Consider the following 19477-nt stretch of genomic DNA (forward strand, 5'->3'; position numbering starts at 1 on the left):
TGGTCCTTGTTTAATGGTTATGCAGACGATTTCTGTGCTGCATGGTTAAAATAGTTAGAGCTGAGAGAATAAAATGATCGAGCGCAATGAAACATTTGAATAGATTGCGTATGGTACATTTCACAATTACTGAAATTAAGGATCTATAAAGCTAGCGTTGGTTGCACAATTTGATAATTGGCGAAACAAGATGCACGAACTACAACCTGCGGAGCTATGATCATCCTCCGTCGCTGCTTCAGAGATGGTTTGTGTGGAGGATAACCCACAACTCAGGATGAAATAGAAAGGAAGTTAAAAGCTAAAATTTAGATGTTGAGATCTATGGAACTTTAAAATGCACAGAAAATTGGCATATCCATTTTATTCCTTAAATGAGCTCACGGATCTGATTAAATCGAGAACCTCTATGTCGTACGTAATTGATTAATATGTTTGGACACCCAAAAACATATCAAAAAAAGCATTGATAATCTGTTAACAATCCACAAACTCTATATACACTCAAATTCATTTAAAGTATTTGACATCTCTCAAGGAGATGAAGAATGAACGCCATCATTAGTGTGCCTGGTTATATTAGGATTGTGGCTTTGGCAAGAGTTACATGGTACAATTTCCCATGCCTTGAATCCAAGGTCTTTTTATCAGAAAAGAGCGACAAGCGGAAACGTCTTCTTTCTCGAAAGATCATTCTGTGCTCATCTGCAAGAAATATGCAACAAAGAAAAAAAAAAAAAAACATGAATAATCAGACAAATGCAGAAAAGCATAAGGGGAAAAATTGATCATTCTGCTCATCTGTAAGAAATATGCAACAAAGAAGAACTAAAAACAAACATGAATAATAAGACAAATGCAGGGAAAAATTGATCGATGTACGGGAAAGTGGGAGCGTTGCTCAGGTAACCGCTCAGGAAAATCGTTTCCATCCCATCAAACATTTTCCGATCGGAAAATGCTTTCGACCGATTTGGGTTTCATCACCGCAACACAGTCATCCTCCCAAAGAATCTTAGGACAAAGAAAAAAAAAACAGTAATTTAAAAAAAAATCAAACCCGCCCGAATGAAACACGATAATCTAAGAACGAAAAAGCTAAATCCCTGTCGGCACGAAAGAAAATTAGTAGAAATAGGGGGGGGAAGAGAGAGAGAGAGAGAGAGGAGACGGCCAGCTCCAAGCCTCCGACTCTAAACAAAGCGAAACACAGAATCCCTAATGCGGAGAGGAGTTGATATGGTAGGAGTGTTTGGGAAAAGGGCCTCGAGCTCGTTGTATTTACAGGCATGCCCCCGAGGCAGCAAGGGTGCCTTTGTACGGACGTTTGCATAGAGATCTCTGTGCGGGCATTGATTTTTTTTTTTTTTTTTTTGTAGTGGGAAAAGGAATTGATCCGAAGGTGGAAATGGGACTGCTCTCACCTGTCACCCAAAGAAATTCTTTGTACACTGCCGCGGTGTGGAATGCCGTAATTGGCCAAGTAGTTATCATTTTTTAATATATATTTAATATTTATAATTTTATTTTTTTATTTAAAATTTTTTATAATAAAAATATTTTTTATTTTTATAATATTTTGTGAAAAAATTATGATATAAAAAATTATAATTTTAATATACGATGTCCATACAAAATATTATATTTTTTTAAAAAAATATTTTTATAAAAAAATTATAAATATTAAATATATTGTAAAAATTGATGATTACGTGGCCCAAACAGACGATGGTTACGTGGCCCAAACAGATGAAACGGTGCGCTCCATATTGAATTTTCCGCAGCGAAGACGGTGCACAAAGAATTGTTCCTGTTACCCATATTTCCCAGGCTAGAGAAAGAGAAAAATGGGTTTTAGAAATGATGCGGAAGGAAGGAGACTCAGATATGTATAGTTTTGTGATGGTCGTCAAGGCAGCATAAGACTACAACCATTACGATCGGCGAGCGATTCCATCATCTTTTATATCCTCACAGTCCCCGTCAACTACCACATCACCATTTTAATCCAAAACCAAATACCTTTCAAGTAAGAAAAAGATTAATAAAAAAAAAAAAAAAGTCAAACTAATCCCCTACTGCTACTACTGCAAGAACCTTAACAGAAAAACAGAATCCAAAACCAAATACCTTTCAAGTAAGAAAAAGATTAATTAAAAAAAAATTGTCAAACTAATCCCCTACTGCTACTACTGCAAGAACCTTAACAGAAAAGCAGAAGCAAGACTCGTGCACAAACACATATCAAGAAGTGGGAACGATAAGAAGCGCTCCTCCTCCGAGTCGCAATGGTTCCGACGAGCACACACTCCTTTGAGAGACGAAAGCCTGCGCCTCTTCGGGCTTTTTATGGACAAAGAAGCTTGTAAGGTAGGTCATGGTCTCTATATTGGTTTTTGACCGGAGCGCAGCAGTCGGTGAAGGTGCCAGCCTGGGACTGGGCGGTGCTGCCTTGGTCGCCAAGACAGCAACTACAAGTGCAAGCCATATTGCACGGAACAATCCTTTCAGCCACTAAGGAATCGACGCGTTGTAGAAATAGAGTTAAACGGCATGATCCGCTTGGTTAATCGTTTCTCTCCTGTTCTGGTATGCGAGACCTGATCCAACGGATAGTATGATTTCCATTTTCTAAGCTGGAGAACTTAAGAATTTAAAAAGATGGCGGTCTATGCTGCATTGCCTTTTCCTTTTTTTTTCTAAAGTAATAATTTAAATTTATTCATTTTATAAAATGGAAGAGTCATGCCCATTGCATGTGAACACATTCCCAAAAAATAAAATAAAATAAAATAAAATATGATACAACACCGCCGGAATGATAAAATTATTTATTTCACAACACCTCGGAGATGGAGTAAGCGGGCATCCCGATCTCTATTATGGCTTTGGGATGTGGGTCAACAACCAAGTTACAGGCTACGATCCATCTGCCCAGTTCCTTTCTCTCGATTTTTTTATCAAAAAAGATAGCGATCCACTTGAGTTATAATTATCCAAGTCTAAATAATTAAAATGAATCACATTCGTTTATGACGCCTTTGATTACTAGCTAGTTTAATTTCGAGCATAAACGTGACAAGTTTGAATATATTATTGTCATGGAAAATGGATAAGATAAAAGATGATGGTGCTAGTCTTCAGCATGTGTCATAAATCAACAATTTGATTAGCAAATATGGCAGGCTAATTGTATAACATGAATAATGCTATAAGGCTTTCGTTATATGCCCACAAACAGCTTCTTGCCATATGGCATAAGTGCTTATGTAAGGATACTGGTACAACTTGCTCATATTTTATAAGTTGCAGAATTTGCAGGTCCAATAAAACTTTCCATGTTCCATCTAAAAGGGCATCATTTTGGATAACATGTATATTTGATAATGACTTACTCAGAACCCAAAGTTTTTCACCTGGGTAAAATCAAATAAAATAATCAAAAAAAAAAGCTGTTGACCGTCTAGATTAGATTGGATGGCAATACTTTTTTTACCAAGTTACATGATAAATTAGTAACTTTTCTTAGTACAACTATAATTAAAATGAAATCTCGAGCCAAAGGAAATAAGAGTCCCTCCTTTGAAGTTCGGATGACCCAGCAAGGTCCAACCTTTATAGCCCATGAATTTTTAGCATTAATTTTTAACTTTTGTTGCTGATTTGGGGTGGAATTTATCATCCATAACCACGTTGGTAGGGTGCTAATGGCTGGATCTATTCCTCTTCATAGTAGCAATATTTTCAAATTGCATTTAGTAGCTGACTTCAGATTGTTAAAAATTTAATATAATTATCTGAATTATTATATTTGATATATTTTTTGGGTTCATAATCCAGATTGCCTTGGCAATCTAGCGATCCAGATTATCTCTTAGAAGATAATCTGGATTATCAAGAAAGGGATGGCTATCTAAATTATTACTACTTTGGTAATCTTATAATAAAATTTTTGAACATAATTATCCTTATAAAAAAATAATCAAACAAAACCCGAGAGCTGGCAGGTTGTCTTTGGAAGCCGATGCCGAAGCTAGATGATGCGATGTTGGGTGTGAGACTGGAAATGCCCTGGCAGCTCATAGGTGACGAACGAGAGCATTAACCGACGAATCCTGCAAGGTAGCCAGTGAAATCCATCGATGAAGGAGAGGGGATGGGTGCGGGTAAAATCGTGCTGGTACTCTCACAAATCACAGAGTACTGACGTGCCCTGTGATTTTTATTAGGAAGGGAAGGAAAGGGGACAATGACGGAGCCAGACCGCAGAGGGTGCAGGGGGCGGTCGCGTAGGGTGTGGGTGGTGCGGGAGGTGCTCGGGGTGGTGCCATAAGGGGTGGGGTGAAGGGGCGGGGGCTCGGATTCGCCAGAGCCGGAGGAGGGAAGGAGAGGGGACGGCGGCGGGGCGGAGCCACAAAGGGTTCAGGGGGTGGTCGTGCGGAGTGTCGGAGGTGCGAGAGGTGCTCAGGTGGTGCAGGAGGGTGGGAGGAGGCACGGACGGTCAGAGAATGGTGTCGGAGGAGTGACGGTAGGGGGGCGGTGCCAGACGACCGGGGGTGGGAGGAGGGGGAGGGTGGGGAGTGTGGTGTGCAGGGGAAGGAGAAAGAAGGAAAAAAATAAAAATAAAAATAATAAAAATAATAATAAGTATTAAAAAATAATAAAAAATTAAATAATTTGATTATTTAATTTAAAAATAAAATTTTCATATAATAATTTTTATTATTAAAAAAATAAAAAATAGTTTAAAATGCTACACTAATAAAAAGGATATTTTGAAAATTTGATGTTATATTATCAATAATTTGATTATCATACCAAACATATGAATCAAGATTCTTAGTAATTTTACTGCAACATTACCTACATATACCAAATACAGTAATCAACATTAGTATTAATCTATCTAGATTGCAGATAATTCAAATTATCAGATAATTCAGATTATCACTACGTGATAATGTATTAAATGCAACTTTAAAGTAGAGCTTACAATTGCCTGGTTTGGGATGCATTTTGCAATTCAATAAATATGGGATAGTGGGATTGTTCTTGAACATAACTCCAAAGTGGTAGTCCAGTGGATAAATAGCAGGACAAACTCCTCACATCTGCTGGTAAGAAGGGTGGGAGAGTTGTTCTCTACTATCCAAATATTCAATTACAGATTTTTTTTTTTTTTCCGAAAAGCCAATCAGCCGGCTGATTTTCTAACCAGACTTTTTGTAATTCTCTGATTAAGTCACTCTGGACTCAGGATCTTCCACTCAAGCTAGGCAAGCTGATTGATGCCAATGCCATTGGAATGATCTTCCAAATATTGTAACTAGTTTCCCCTCTCAGCAGCGGAAGAAAAAAAAAACCCTAAAAACCCGAGTCCAGTCCGAAGCTTGATTGGGTTAGCCCAGAGAACAGAACCAAGTACGATTCATGTTGTCGGTCGGACCCACCCGCACGTTCTGGTCTCCGCCGCCTTCTCAAGGCCGCCTCACGCCCTCCTTTACCTACCTAGCTCCAACCCAAAGGCCGGACACTGAAGTAACACCCAAATGTACCCCCGAGCGATTAACGTAATACCCGTCTCCTCTTGCCCATTTCTTCAGTCAAACCCGTCCCAGGTTAGGGGTATTCCAGTCTATCTACTCAGAACCGGCGCCCCCCTCACTGTTTCCCCCGATGACGGACCTCGACGACGGCCGGTCAAGATCTCCGCCGGCCGCCGAGGCGGGATCTCCGTCTCGGTGCCGGTCGCTTCGTTCCTCCGCGGCGATCGCTCCGCATCAGTAGGCTTCGATCATCTGCCCCATTCGTAGCTTTCCTTCATTCTCGATTGGGAATTTCTTGATCTCTTCTTGATTCGGGGCAGGTCGGTGTCTCGGCGGAGATGGCGGCGGTGGAGGCGGTGGGAAAGCGTGGCGCGGCGGTGATGGTGACTCTGGCAGCGGCGGCGGCGGCGGCGGCGGCCGCGGCGGTCGCTTTCTCCTTCGGCTCGGCCGTCAAGGCCTCCGCAATCGAGGAAGCATTCGTCAAGGATACCGTATCGTCCCACGATATCGTCATATTCTCCAAGTCCTATTGCCCGTAATCTCTCTCTCACACCTTTATCTATTGTTATCAGGAAGTAATTAAATTTTTCTAGAGAATTTAGGCTGCGATTTGTTCAAGAACAGGATAAAAATTTGGTTTTGATCCAGCCTTTACTATTTACTCTTGGAATTAGGGGGAAGAAGGTTCTTGATAGTTACCCATAGATCCATTTTGAACAGGTCCCGGTTCTCATATGATCTCATGGACAATGAAGCTGTTTCTTAGTGCGTCTCTATTAATTAATGCTTGAAGAGCTTTACTATAATGAATTATGAAAAAATTGTCCATGAGATGCTCTGGAAATATGATTGGGAAAAGTTGTTATCTTAGTTTAATATTCCATTGAAATTAAAAAAATGGTTTTGCAGTTGAATGCGATTGTCAATTTCTATTGGGATTTCGGACTCAGGGTTTCTAGGTAAAGTTTGTAAACATACAAGGCATAAAGTGTTGTATGGATCATTGGAACTAAAAAACGGATGGTGAGAGTATGTGGTATGGAAGTCTGAGATAAGTTTGGCAAAACTAGCAAGGATAGAATCATCATTCATATGCCAGAGGAAGCGTTGAGGATTGCATCTATTGTGAAATTGATGAGGAACTGAATGTCATGGTGTGGTCATGTGAGAAAATTTTGGACTTGTTTAAAAGTGTTGGAAAGGATTGAGAGAACCAAGAAACTTGGATATTTGCTGTAAGGATTTCAACAAGTTTGCTCTAATAGAGGATCAAATCCTTACTGGGAGTGAATGCTGCCGAACAGCTTCTAGAATTACCCAAGTGCATGTGATTAGGCTTCTCCATATTGATCATGAGAATGATTTTACTTAGACTAAAGAAAAATGGCACATTTGCATATAATTAACAACTACAATATTTCATAATCCAGCAAAGTTTCAAAAGAGAAATTGAGGAAAAATGTTGACCGTTAAGCCAATGTCTGAAGTATCTAGAGAGAAAGGCAGGATCCAAAGCAACTGGAATAAAAGTAACTTGATATAATTTTTGACTTTTTGAATAGTTCATGTTGTACTGGTAAATGTGCTTCAAATTCAAAATGCTATCTTTATGCTGGATGCAAGTAGATGGCAAATAAAATTAAATTTTAAACCACTGTTTTCTGATGCAATCATCTATTGTTTTACCATAATTTATCAAGATTACTTGAGAACATAATTTGATTTATTCGTGGTTTTGTTTGAGTTAAGAACTGGAACATATGTTTGGACCATTTGTTCAACAATTGTGTTAATGTTGCAATGTCCATGTTGCCTTGGAGGCACTCAAGTACTTGTGTTAAGCATCTGAGCTTGTTATCAAGGAGTGGTGTGCTACGTACAATTTTGTGCTGTGTTTTTCTAGCTGTAGAAGCTCTTACAGGATTCCCATTATCACTGGAAAATGTTCGTCTCATGGTTTCCTTGAAAAGTCATGTCCTACTTTTATTTATTTATTTTGATTCATTTATAGGGATCTGAATGTTATATTGCCCTTTTGTTACTTCAATGAGTGCCAGAGTACACCACCTGAACCTTCTTACTTACTGTTTACTGACACCCCCTCCTCTCTCTAAAAGAATTTTACAATCTTAGCACTTCAAAATCAGTGAACCTGATAAAATGCTCACTTGATAACTGTTTATGTTTATGCATTACTCCGATGCTTAGATTTTGGAAATATTTTCCCTGCTCCCATGCTACCACAGTTGTTGCCGTGCAATAGCCATATCCATGTGGTCATATGATAAATGTCAATATCTAGAAGCTTAGACATGCATGCTTCTCCATGCATGCTGCACCTGATAAGTTGCTCATGCTGCTGCCAATGAATCATACTTGCACCATCAAGTAGCACACATAAGTAGTTAGTTTTATCATTTTCAAAAATGACACTTTCCCTGATAATTTTCTGATTTAATTTTATCTTCTGCTCACCTCAATCTGTCTTAGTAGTTCCCTTTCATTTCCATTACTGTCGTTGGTTGTGGACAGGTATTGCAGAAGAGCAAAAGCTGTTTTCAGAGAATTGAACAAGGTACCACATGTTGTTGAGCTGGACCAGAGAGGTCTGTCTTTCATATCTTCAACAAAGCATGCCTATGGAACAAGTTTCTTTTAGACTAAATGGTTTTGTTGGGTTCCATCTAGTTTACTAATTGGTTACTTTTACAAATTAGAAATCACCCCTCAAAAAAAGGAGTTGCCTAAACAGCGGTAATAGACAAACAATGTGGTTTTGTTAATAATTAATGAAAATCTTGGTGCTTTTACTGTATTATTCCCTATTTCATTAACTTCTGGTGCTGGATCTCGATGCATACTACTGCAATCAAAATTGACTTGAGGAACATCAAACCACAATTCTGAAGAAAACTGTTACACCCATAGCTTTCAATTATACCTTTTCCTCTACACCACAACTGATAGCTTTGGTTGACTTATTTTGGAAAGGAAACATGGTGAGAAGAATTTTGAAGAACTCATGTTGTATGCATTACTAAATTTTTTTTTTGACAATTGTTGCTGTGAGATTTATCCTTTGTAGGTAACATAGGAACAAATTTCTTCAGATTATTGAGAATGTCGTAGTTGCTCTTAATTTTTTTTTCCTGTGCCGAATCACTTGCGAAGTAATTGTGGGGTTATCAAAGTAGCCAAGTCACTCAAATTTTACAATATATTCATGATTGATGCAAAAAACACTTGTACATTCAGATTAAATTGCTATTTCTTGTTGGCTGTGATGGTAATTTTACTGTTCTTTTTGTTCTTGCCCCTATGGTGCCTGTTTTCGACTGAATTAGAAACAAAAACTTTGCTTCTTAATTTGTAATTATCGCCATTCGTCCCAAATTTTTTGTGAAACTATCCAAACTGTTTCCAAACTCAGAATATTTTTTGCCTCTGGCTGAGTTGTTGCGGAAAACAAACTTGTGAACTGGTTGGTATATGATGTTCTAACCAATGCTCAAAGTAATAACATGATCTTGTAAGTCCCTGGTGCAGAGAAAGATTTCCTGTTTTTAGGCTTAAGAGTTTTAACATTTCCTTCTTTAGGTGGCACGGCAGAGATTGTAATAAAAGATATAACAAAGCTTAAATGTGCATCATAGGTGGCCCTAAACAGGAATTGTTGGTGAATGAGGATCTGTAAAGCTAACCTAAATAGTTGGAATAAGGCTTGATGGTTATGTTGTCGTTTAACATTTTGCCTACATTAGCTTTTTTAATATTTCTATGCTGCAAAGATTTATTATACTCTGTTAGCAAATAAATTTTGTATCCTTCCTAATTGTATTCTCGCTTCTTATATATTCTGCAGAAGATGGATCAAATATACAAGATGCCTTAGCTGTTATTGTCGGAAGGCGGACCGTTCCACAAGTGTTTATCAATGGAAAGCACTTGGGTGGCTCTGATGGTAACATACTAGGGTTTACGTCCGGTTTATCCTTTTCCTTTAGTGCACTAACATAGTATTCTAATTTTATTTACATTCTTACTGTGTCAGATACCGTAGAAGCATATGAAAACGGTAGGCTGCAAAGCTTCTAGGTATTGATGACCTCTGAATCCTCCAATCTGAGAGCATCTATCATTCTCTTTTCCAATTGTATTGTGTGTGATTGTAAGCTGAATGTTCTGCTGCATTTGATGTTGATATTTAAGTGTGTTGACTTAAATGCACACACTCAGTATTGGAAATGTATTTTCCTTTTAAGCAGACTCACGAAGCTACGTTCTTCCTCTGTCACAGTCTTGCCGGTTGGAACTTGAACCATCCGTAGATCCAACAACAGTAAACTGATTACTCTGATACCTTTCAGCTTCAATGCACCACCTCATAGATGGTGATTACATCTGGATTTAGAGAACGTTTGATTTGCTATTGGAATAGGAATCAGAATGTATTGAAACCAGAATGAAAATATCAAATCTTTCAAAATATTTGATTCATGATCAAAATCAAAATTAAAATTAGAATAAAAATTTGAATTTTAGATGAGATTAAAAATTGATTTTAGATAAATTAAATTATTTTTATTTTATTTTAAAATTAAAATTAAAATAAAATTTATTTTAATTAAATAGTTAAAATGATAGATATTATTTTCATTCTGATTTCAAATCTTAATTTTCTCCGATCAAACACTCTTTTTAGTTAAATTAGATCACTGGACTATTAAAGGAAAGAAGTATTATGCTGTTAAGGTTGGTCCTGTGCGATGGCCTTGGATGGAGTAGCTATAATGGAGGCGTGCGTTATAATGCTGGAATTTTTTTTTTTTTGGATATCAGCATTGTAATAATGCCTGCTGATGGTGCCTTGGTAACAGATGCTTTAGCTACAGTTACTGCAATGCATTATGCGACCGTCACTCTTGTCAGCTCAAAATGGTGTGGCGGTAATTCCGTGCTCGTACATGCTGATGAATACGTTATTGGTTCTGCCGTCTCGCCGATCGCCAAGATGGCATCATCAATGTGAAATTCGAATTTGATTCTCAAGGGGTCATCAGACGGACGGTCCTGATGATTCCTCATCTTTCCTAAATTTCCACAGTTTGCGGCGAACCAGTTTTAGTGGGTCAGGCCCGCCTGGGTTGAGCCCTCTCGCGTCCCAGCCCTCGCTTTTATTTATGCCATTCTCCCCGGAGCGGAGCGCCCGAAGCCGAAGAGAGGAGAGGGTGGGGCATGGAGGAAAACCGCAGCGGCAGCGCTGGTTGCCGAAAGAGGAGGAAGAGAGGGAACAAGTCTTCCCTCACGCCTCCACCTCCTCCTCTCGACCTCTCGTCCTTCGACCGCACCATGTTCCCCTTGCTCCTGGCTTCCGCAGCCAACCTCCGCAACCCTCAAGCCCGATCCATTATCAAACGATTCCTCCGCGCCCACCTCGCCCTCCTCACAACAAGAAGAACGGCCCCCTCTTCCCTACCACCCCTCCCCTTCCTCCTTCCCCAAAGCTTTCTCGCTTTCCTTCCTCTCCTCCTCGCGAGCAGGTATACTCTCTCTCTCTCTCTCTCTGTGTTGTGTGTATCTATCTATCTATCTCTCTCAATCCATGAGGATAATTATGATAAGGATTCCCTTTTGCTTTGGTTGATAAGATGCTCTTCTGTGGCTGCGCTGAGCGCAGAGGTGATCGGTGCCGCGGCACTCTGGTCTCTCGAGGCGAACACGATGATAGCATCCGATGATGAGGTCATTAAGTGTTTGGTGTGGGCACTGGGGAGCAGGAGCCATCGAGTGGCCGAGGCAGTCTGTAATGCTATCATGGATCTTTCTAGTTCTCCGATTGGGAGGGAGCGGCTCCGAAATTCGTTTGCTATTGAGAGGCTATTGTAAGGATCTCTGCTGCCACTGTGCACTGTGGTCTCTTATCTTCTTATCTTCTGGCATTTTCAATGTTACAAGATGACAGATTTTTCTCTCTCAGCTGACATAACATATTTTTCCGAATTTTTAGAGAATTGTAAAGAATTCAGATACTTTATACGATTGATTACTAAAGAATCGAACTCTCCACTGTGGTTCTGTTCTTTCATCGGATGTTTCTGAATAATGCTCCACTATGCTTGTAATTGCTGTGCTTACTTTCTGTGTGTGTGGGTCTGATGGACCACTTCATGATGAGTTCTTTTTCAAGTTCTTTCTTGATCTTTTTAGGCTTTTCCAAGTGGAAATCGAAATCCATCTGGAGCAGTGCTCATAGATTGCATAAATTCGATTTCTGGAATTTACTTTAATTTAGAAATGGATATGCACGCTGAACCTAGCATCTTGTAATCGAAGCTGTAAGGACTTTGGGGCATGGACCATAGCATATTGCTCATGCCAAGTTAAATTTTTCCCTGGAGAGTCACAAAGGCCTATGCCTACTGAGAGTGGAATTGGTTTTCACATTTAGGGACTTCTTGGGAAAACCCTGACTGGAGATAATGAAGAAAGAGACACAACAGGATAGAGGGAGGGAGATGTGGGGTGTCACAGGGCCTCATCCTTGCAGGATGAAAAGAAAGACCTCTCGAGGTCTTTTCTTTTTAAACCTCTAAGGATCGGGTCCATGATTCCCATGCTCTCCCTCTCCCTTCTCCCTTCTCCCTCTCACTCGAGGTCTTTTTTTTTTTCCCCATCTCACAGGGATCAAGCCTTTGATCCCCATCCTCTCCCTTCTCCCTCTCCCTCTATTCTTCCAATTCGATGCAATTTCTCCGCCCATCCCACCAGCTCTAGGATTTTGCCAAACAGCCCCTCATAATGTATTGGTGTTTTCTATGCAAGTTGCATCATTTACAAATTCAGTTCATGGATTTTTTTTCATAGCACCAATAAAAACTTTTTATTTTGCATTTCTATCTAGCAACCTCAGTCATGGTCCAGTCAAGCCTGACTTTTACATGCCAAAACATTTTATTGTATCACTTGTTGTTCTTGTTGTGGTTGTAGCTGTTGGTAACACTTTTTTTAAAAATGTGTTGATTTGACTTAACTTCTTGTAGATGTTCATTTTGTCAGATGGCAGCAACTCCTCTATATATTGATATTTTTCACATGGTAAAGAAAGAAAGCAGTGACTCTTCCAATATAGGGTCCATGAGAGATAGTATTCTAGTGTTAATCCTTGATGCAGCAGTACTCCTTATCAATACTTGCAGTGAGGAATTCTTGGACCAAATCCCGAAGGAATTAGTCAGACGATTTCTGCCTTTTTTGAGGGCACTGTGGGGCAAGATTCGATGTTTGGAATTACCAAGTAATTACAGTCAGCAGAAAAGCTTCTTGTGCATTACAAAGTATGATCTTGCTGTAACTATTTTTAGGCTTTCCATGAATCAAGCTGACCATGCAACTTGGGGATCTGATAAGGTCAGGATAAGTATATTTGGAGGAAAAGAATCTGACTTTGAAAATTTTGTCCTGAACTACTGGGAGAATTCACCGCTTATACTAAGTGGGGCATCCAAGAATTTGGAGAAGGATAATAATATTTTCAGTTCTTTGATCCATTCCTTTGTTCCTAAAATGACTGATGATGCCCTTGACTCAATTTTACCAGGGCTGGTTTCATGTCCGCCTATTGCTTCAGATGAAATAGACATTAATTGTTTTCTGAATGAGGTGAATGGTTCACTGGGTTCTCCAATTATGTACGGACAGGACATTAGGATTCTGAAAACACAGGAACTAACCGCTGGGTCCTTGAATAAAGATGTGAAAAAAGAGCTGCACCTTTTTAAGATTGATGCTGGTCCAATATTTATAGATGCAGACAATGTCCAGAAGAGTAAAGAGGCATTTAGGGATGGTTATACAATTGCCCTGAGGGGTATGGAGTTTCGGTCTGATAAAATTGCTGCTATTGCAGAAGGGTTAGCAGATCTGTTTGGTCAGCCATCTGTAGGGGCCAATTTGTATATGACGCCTCCTGGATCTCAAGGTCTGGCCAAACATTATGATGACCACTGCGTGTTTGTATGCCAACTTTTTGGGTGCAAGCAATGGATCATTTCACCTCGTCCAACTTCTATACTGCCCAGGTTATATGACCCTATTGGCAGCTCGCATGGTCCAGAGAGCAGCATGTGTGGAAGCATGCAGATTTTACTCAAAGAAGGGGACATTTTGTATATTCCTCGAGGTTATCCTCATGAAGCTCATACAGTCATTGATGAGTATGAATCTGGGAGTAAAGCATCTAATGACTTTTCCTTGCATTTGACACTTGCTGTTGAGGTTGAGCCTCCTTTTGAGTAAGTATTTTTTTGATTATGGTTTCAAATTCTTGTTGATATTGATTTAAGGCTCTAATCTCTTGTTGTAAGGCAGCAAGTTTAATGTTGATTGCTACTATTTGTAAACACCAACCAGGTAGTTCTATATAAGTGCAATCTTACCATTACAAATAAGCAGTATGCCCATAAATTAGGGTTGGCTTGTGGCTGCACATAAACATAAGTGACTATTATCACCCCATTAGTTTAGGCCGGCATGTGGATATCATCATTCTCCAGAATTGTTATTTGAATTAGAGAGAATTTCTCTGCATTGATCTGCATTGCATTGAATGCACGAACTCAGTTGGATGTCTCATATCAATGATTTATAGATAAAGGGTACTCGACCTCTTGAGAATTTCTATGTTGAGAACACGTTAGAAATGCAAAGAAGGGAGCTGCAAAATCTTTATCTTCCATTAGTATATAACATTTGATTTAACCACTAGTTAAAATGGATGTGGTAAAACAAGGAAGGATAGATTAAGAAATGAATATATTAGAGGAGCTGTAGGAATTGCATAAATTAAGGACAAAATGATGGAAAATTGATCAAGATGGTACAACGAAAATTTGAGGCTCCTTTAAGAAGTGATACTTTAGTTTGTGTTGAAGGTTGTAAAGCAAAGAAGAGGAAGATCCAAATTAATATGAATGATAGTAAGAATATGGAGAAACTTGGAATAACATCAAAGGAAGCCGAATTTAGGAATACTTGGCGAATGAGGATGCATAAATCTGACTCCAAATAGTTGGGAAAAGGTGAGATGATTATGATTACGGTTATGATTTAACTACTTCTAGTTGTTGTATGCCTAAGTAGATCATGCTTTATAATTATTAGTTCTCTATAGTTTTGCTAGCCAATTGGTGCCATTATGCATGTTTCCTTGTAGGTGCTGAGTCACCTTCCACTGTTCTTGTAATAATTAATTTGTACTTAGTCGCATCATGAGTTATAAGTGTTTTGGTTATTTGGATTGTTGTATACTCATGAGCAGCTTTGTTGCAGGTGGGAAGGTTTTGCTCATGTTGCTCTTCATGATTGGAATGAGAAGCAGAAGCAAGCATCATGTCAATGTTTTGATTCTAAACTAGAAATTTCAAGAACTATGCTTGCACTTCTGCTGCATGTTGCAATCAGGCTGATCTCTGATCATGATCCTATCTTCAGGAAGGCTTGCATGGTTGCTGCAAAACATTGGTCTGCTGATACTGATAAGGACTTTCATGTACAGATGCTTTTGTTGAGCCAAAGAGCTACATTTGGTTACATAATTAATAGAATTCATGCTAGCTCCAATTATATAGAGGCATTCAGGATCATAGAAACAGTTGTTCAGGAAAGAAACGATGATTCCTTGCAATGGATGAGATGGCTTCAGCATCTGCCTCAGCATGGAGATGTTGATGAAAAACTTGATTTCAATAATCTGTTGGGAGTGCTTGATGACCTTATTGTGTTGTATAATGAGGATAATAAGAAGGCTATGGTTGAATTTGCTCACTTCAAGTCCAAATTTTGTAGGTATGTCATATTTGAAGATGCATGTAAAAGCTTTGTTATACTGCTGGAGAAGTATAGAAAGACTAGGAAACAATATATGCAAGGGATGTGGTCACTCCATTCTAAAAACAGTTAGTGATAACTGTGATATTGTTCTCTGTGATCCAGGATTTCACATCTATTTATGTTAAATTAGTGACTTGTATATATGCGAGTGTAGGACCTGAGAAGTTCAATCATTCAACTTACGAATGTCCTCAATTGTTGGGCAGCTGTAAAACAATGACAGGCACCAATGTCATAAAAGAACTACATTTTTGGTTAACTTTTAAAGCTTGCTCAACTGCTGGAGTTGCATAGTTGCATTCGTTGTTCTAACATTGTATGGGGCACGCGACATGAGCTGAGGATGCGGTATCAGGATAATTTATTTGGATTTGGTAGTAGTTCTGGATATTGTGAGCTGGGTAAACACTCAAGTGGTTGAATCAGACAGTGGTTGCCCTTTCAATATCAGTATAATTTGGTTGGCTTGTGCTTTATCAGTGTTTCCCCATGAATCATGAGTAACAAAAATACTGAATCAACTCAGTTCTTTTAAGGCATCAGATTGAACATGATAAATTTGGCAACCATATATGCCTTGAATTTCTCTTAAAACCATAATTAGAAAAAAAGTGGCACAGATGCACAGAAAATGAGCATTGGTTTTGAAGGCTGCAAAGGCATCATGGCATACTGCTATTGGGTGTATGATTTGCTGGATCTGAAGAGTGAACTTTGAATATGTTGCTGTTACCGGAACTGTTGTTTTGTTCATGGGAGTGAGCAGTACTGTTTGCAGAGATGCCTACATTCATTAGGTGGCCATCCCAGCTCCAAGGTATGGAAAGCTTTATTATATGCCATTTAGTGTGCATCTATCTAGTTATGTGGATTGCAGATGTTTCAACTAAATATGTAATCATCAAACTGAAATATTTGAAGTAGCAAGTCTGAGCTTTAATTGCAGAAGTATTTGAAGCGAGAAGCACATAGAGATACATTTTTCGCTTGAATTGTTGATTATTCTAGTTCTAAGATAACTTTAGGAAAATATGAAATTTTGATTGGAGATGGGTATCTGCTTTTTGTGATGCTACAATCATAAGATGAGAGCTGTTGATTGGAAATTAAACTTTTGTTATACCTTTGATGACTCCAGTGAACTTTAAGTACATAAAGGTATTTTATTGGCAATGTTCATTTGCAAAATATATCCCAGAACAAATTCTTTTATTTGTCATGAAGTCTTGATTATGGCCAACTAGATTTTATCTGCTGTTCATTTGGATATACCAAAATTAAGGGAATTCATGTGGGCATTACTTATTTAAGTCATGATGAGGAAAGATATGGACCAGATATTATTGAATATTAGCATCATACTTTATAAGAGGTTAAAATATATATGTCTTAGGTATATTCATTTTTTCATCAGATTTGGGCAATTGGCACAAAGTCTTGAGGAGGTCATTATCTTTTATTTGGACTAGGTAATTCTACTGAGTGTGTCGCCCTCCCTTTTTCAATTTCTTTCTTCCTATTCTGCAATAATTGGTAAAATGCACAAATATGCTTCAGTTTTAACTGGATTAGGTTAAGATCCAATGTGGTTTAATCTGATGACAGAGAGACTAGTCAAAACTGTAATTGCAAGCTGCCATGATATACTCCCTGCAAGCCTGCAGGGTTTGCAACGAATTCAAGAGAATCTTTAGATAATTGATAAACCCAATTGCTGGTCAAACTCTACTTTTGTTGAGATCACAGCTTTATGCCCTGCTTTCTTGTGTAGTGAATTATCTGAAATGAGCAGGATGTCACAACCCAATTCCCGGACAGGATGGAGGTTTGTGTTTATGTTGGTTGAGGTATTTGGCAGGAAAGTCTCTGTCATTCTAAAAGATATTTCTTGCACAGAAACCTGCTGACTTTGAATTTTTTGCTCGGCTTGCGAAAGGTTCATGAGAATTATGATTTTGTCATATTCGGTTAGCGATTCTGTGAGCAAAGTTTTGCTATATTCTGCATGATTAACTTGGGTATGGTTTTGCTTCACCACAATCACATTATGCGGTTGTGTATGGCTAAGAGGCAATTCTCATGTTGGTGTTGAAAGGATGTTGTAGTTAAAGAGCATATGAGCTGGCTGGGTAATGCAGAGTCAGAATTTCTTTTATGAATTCCAAAATGTAAATGCTGTAGTCCTGCAGTGCTATAACCTTGCATTTTAAAAGTGCAGCCTTCAGCAGTACATATATCCTTGAAGAATGGTACATCAGAGGATCCATGAAGAATGGTACATCAGAGGAATGGTTCGTTACCCTTTTAGATGCACTTTTTATGTGGAAATGAGGCAAAGCAAGGGCTATGGTCTGGGATGCTTGGGCTTGGGCAGTGGAGAAGGATGTGTTGTCACTGCATGGTAATCTGCACTGTAAACTAGCCCTCCCTCGTCATCACCTTTGTGCTCTCCACCAGTAGAACCTTCCTTGGCTTCTGATTTCTTCATTCCATGAGGTATCTGTTACCAGTTGTAATTTTAAATTGTCTTTTTTTTTTTTTTGTGATAAAACTCAGAAACTCATCAACTAACCTTGGCTTTCCGTTCTTCTGATGGCTTTGATTCCAGAAAATCTAGCTCCTTCCCAAGCCGCCTGCTTAGAATTTGGTTTATTATGGTTGGAGATACAGAGGGTGGACTATCTGTGGATGGCTGGTGGGAATGATATATGGCCAGCATGAGAGCACACAAAATTACCACACACAGCAGCTGCTTCATGTTGGTGGCTTGAAGAACTCTTGGTGGGGTGGAAGAAATCGTTGAGTGGGCAATATCAACTGGATGGTGGAGAGATGTCAATTATTGAAGCAATGGGAAGAGAACATGATTGTGGGCATGTTCTGGATCCTGCTGTACCTATGAAATGGTGGCAGAACTAGGCCCCAAATTGACCTTTATCACTGTTGTCTGTCCTAGCCTCTGACCTCTACCTACTTTCCCCTATGCTGGTGGATAAGTTAAGCAAATGTATCCGGCTGATATCAGGACCCTGGCCCAACCCAAATTGGTTTCAGGTCTATCTTTCAGCTTCCATGTTCTTATTTATCTTCAGGTTTGTGTTAGGTCTGAATTTTATAAGTTAGGCACCACTTTTTGAAGCATACTTAACATGGAGCTTAATGTGTGGTTGGTGATATTATGCGTGGGTGTGTATGGTAAAGTTGATGACATTTCTCTTTTTTTCTTTCTTTTTTTTTTTGTGGTGATGACAGGGACTATGATGTATTATGGGTGGTGGAGACAACAAGACCACTCACAGAAGATGCCTTTGTCCATGTCTTTGTCTTCAACCAATCACAGAGGAGTTATCACAGACTGGCCAAACTTGATATTTTAATAATCGGTACAGACAGCAGTCTCTTAGGGAGTCTCATGAAGGAACGAAAATTGTGGAGTTTATTCTTCTTTCCTTTGGTTCCATATTCCGACTGTCCTATCCTTTTGCTCTGCTCAGAAAAAAATGTCCTTATCCTTGTCTTTTACAAATATTATGTTGAATGTTGGATTATTCTGCCTATAACATTATATTTTCGATAACTTCATTCAGAGTGTTGTATTTAGTTATCTGAAAAAAATGATTTTTCATTGTTTATCACATGGTTCAAATTTCAGGGTTGAAGAGAGAGATGACTTTGATGACCGTATGTTAGATTCAGAAAGTATACCCCATGGCGTTAAGTTGTTATCTTTTTGGATGAGGCAAATGTCTCTTTTTTGAGGGCATATGATCCGTCTACAAAATTTGGCATCATTTTTTAGCAGCACTAGATTACAAGCCCGGAGCACTCCAGTAAAAATTGTAACATTGAAGCATGTACTGCTGCTGCTGCTGCTTCTTCTTCTGTCATAGGGCTTAGTTGAATGCTTTAACGGAAGAGACTGAACCTCATCCTTTTTCACTCTATACCTCTTGGCTTTAACCAGAATCGAACCCTCAGCTTTTTGCCCAAGTGGTAAAAGATGACACCTGCTCAAGCGCTCATTGATCATATTGTATCACCTT

General features: G+C 38.9%; 2 protein-coding genes, 1 long non-coding RNA gene and 1 other non-coding gene across 6 annotated transcripts; 2 read left to right on the forward strand and 2 right to left on the reverse strand.

Annotated features, from left to right (window-relative positions):
* Window positions 1–331: 331 nt before the first annotated feature.
* Window positions 332–2196, reverse strand: LOC105049181 (uncharacterized). Its single transcript, XR_002165143.3, has 2 exons — window positions 883–2196; window positions 332–705 (listed from the first exon to the last, which is right to left on the reverse strand). It is a non-coding gene; the product is annotated as an uncharacterized lncRNA (long non-coding RNA).
* Window positions 898–992, reverse strand: LOC114914418 (small nucleolar RNA snoR128). Its single transcript, XR_003801468.1, has one exon. It is a non-coding gene; the product is annotated as a small nucleolar RNA snoR128 (small nucleolar RNA).
* Window positions 2197–5466: 3270 nt separating the features above from the next.
* On the forward strand, window positions 5467–9816 carry LOC140859443 (uncharacterized). Its single transcript, XM_073261244.1, has 5 exons — window positions 5467–5783; window positions 5867–6081; window positions 8079–8152; window positions 9409–9507; window positions 9598–9816. Exons 1-5 carry the CDS (start codon window positions 5550–5552, stop codon window positions 9639–9641), a joined length of 666 nt encoding a protein of 221 aa, XP_073117345.1. The 5' UTR covers window positions 5467–5549; the 3' UTR covers window positions 9642–9816.
* A 465-nt stretch (window positions 9817–10281) lies between these two features.
* On the forward strand, window positions 10282–19064 carry LOC140859160 (uncharacterized). 3 transcript variants are annotated; one of them, XM_073260741.1, is made up of 7 exons: window positions 10282–11086; window positions 11195–11428; window positions 12587–13837; window positions 14874–16251; window positions 16849–17930; window positions 18043–18526; window positions 18687–19064. In XM_073260741.1, exons 1-4 carry the CDS (start codon window positions 10782–10784, stop codon window positions 15502–15504), a joined length of 2421 nt encoding a protein of 806 aa, XP_073116842.1. In that variant the 5' UTR covers window positions 10282–10781; the 3' UTR covers window positions 15505–16251; window positions 16849–17930; window positions 18043–18526; window positions 18687–19064. The 3 variants fall into 3 exon arrangements, with proteins under 3 accessions (XP_073116842.1, XP_073116841.1, XP_073116843.1); XM_073260740.1 differs by having other exon boundaries at window positions 17653–17930; XM_073260742.1 differs by having other exon boundaries at window positions 17653–17930; window positions 18043–18488.
* The last annotated feature ends 413 nt before the right edge of the window (window positions 19065–19477 follow it).

This window comes from Elaeis guineensis, chromosome 7, assembly GCF_000442705.2.
Source record: "Elaeis guineensis isolate ETL-2024a chromosome 7, EG11, whole genome shotgun sequence".
NCBI lineage: Eukaryota > Viridiplantae > Streptophyta > Magnoliopsida > Arecales > Arecaceae > Elaeis > Elaeis guineensis.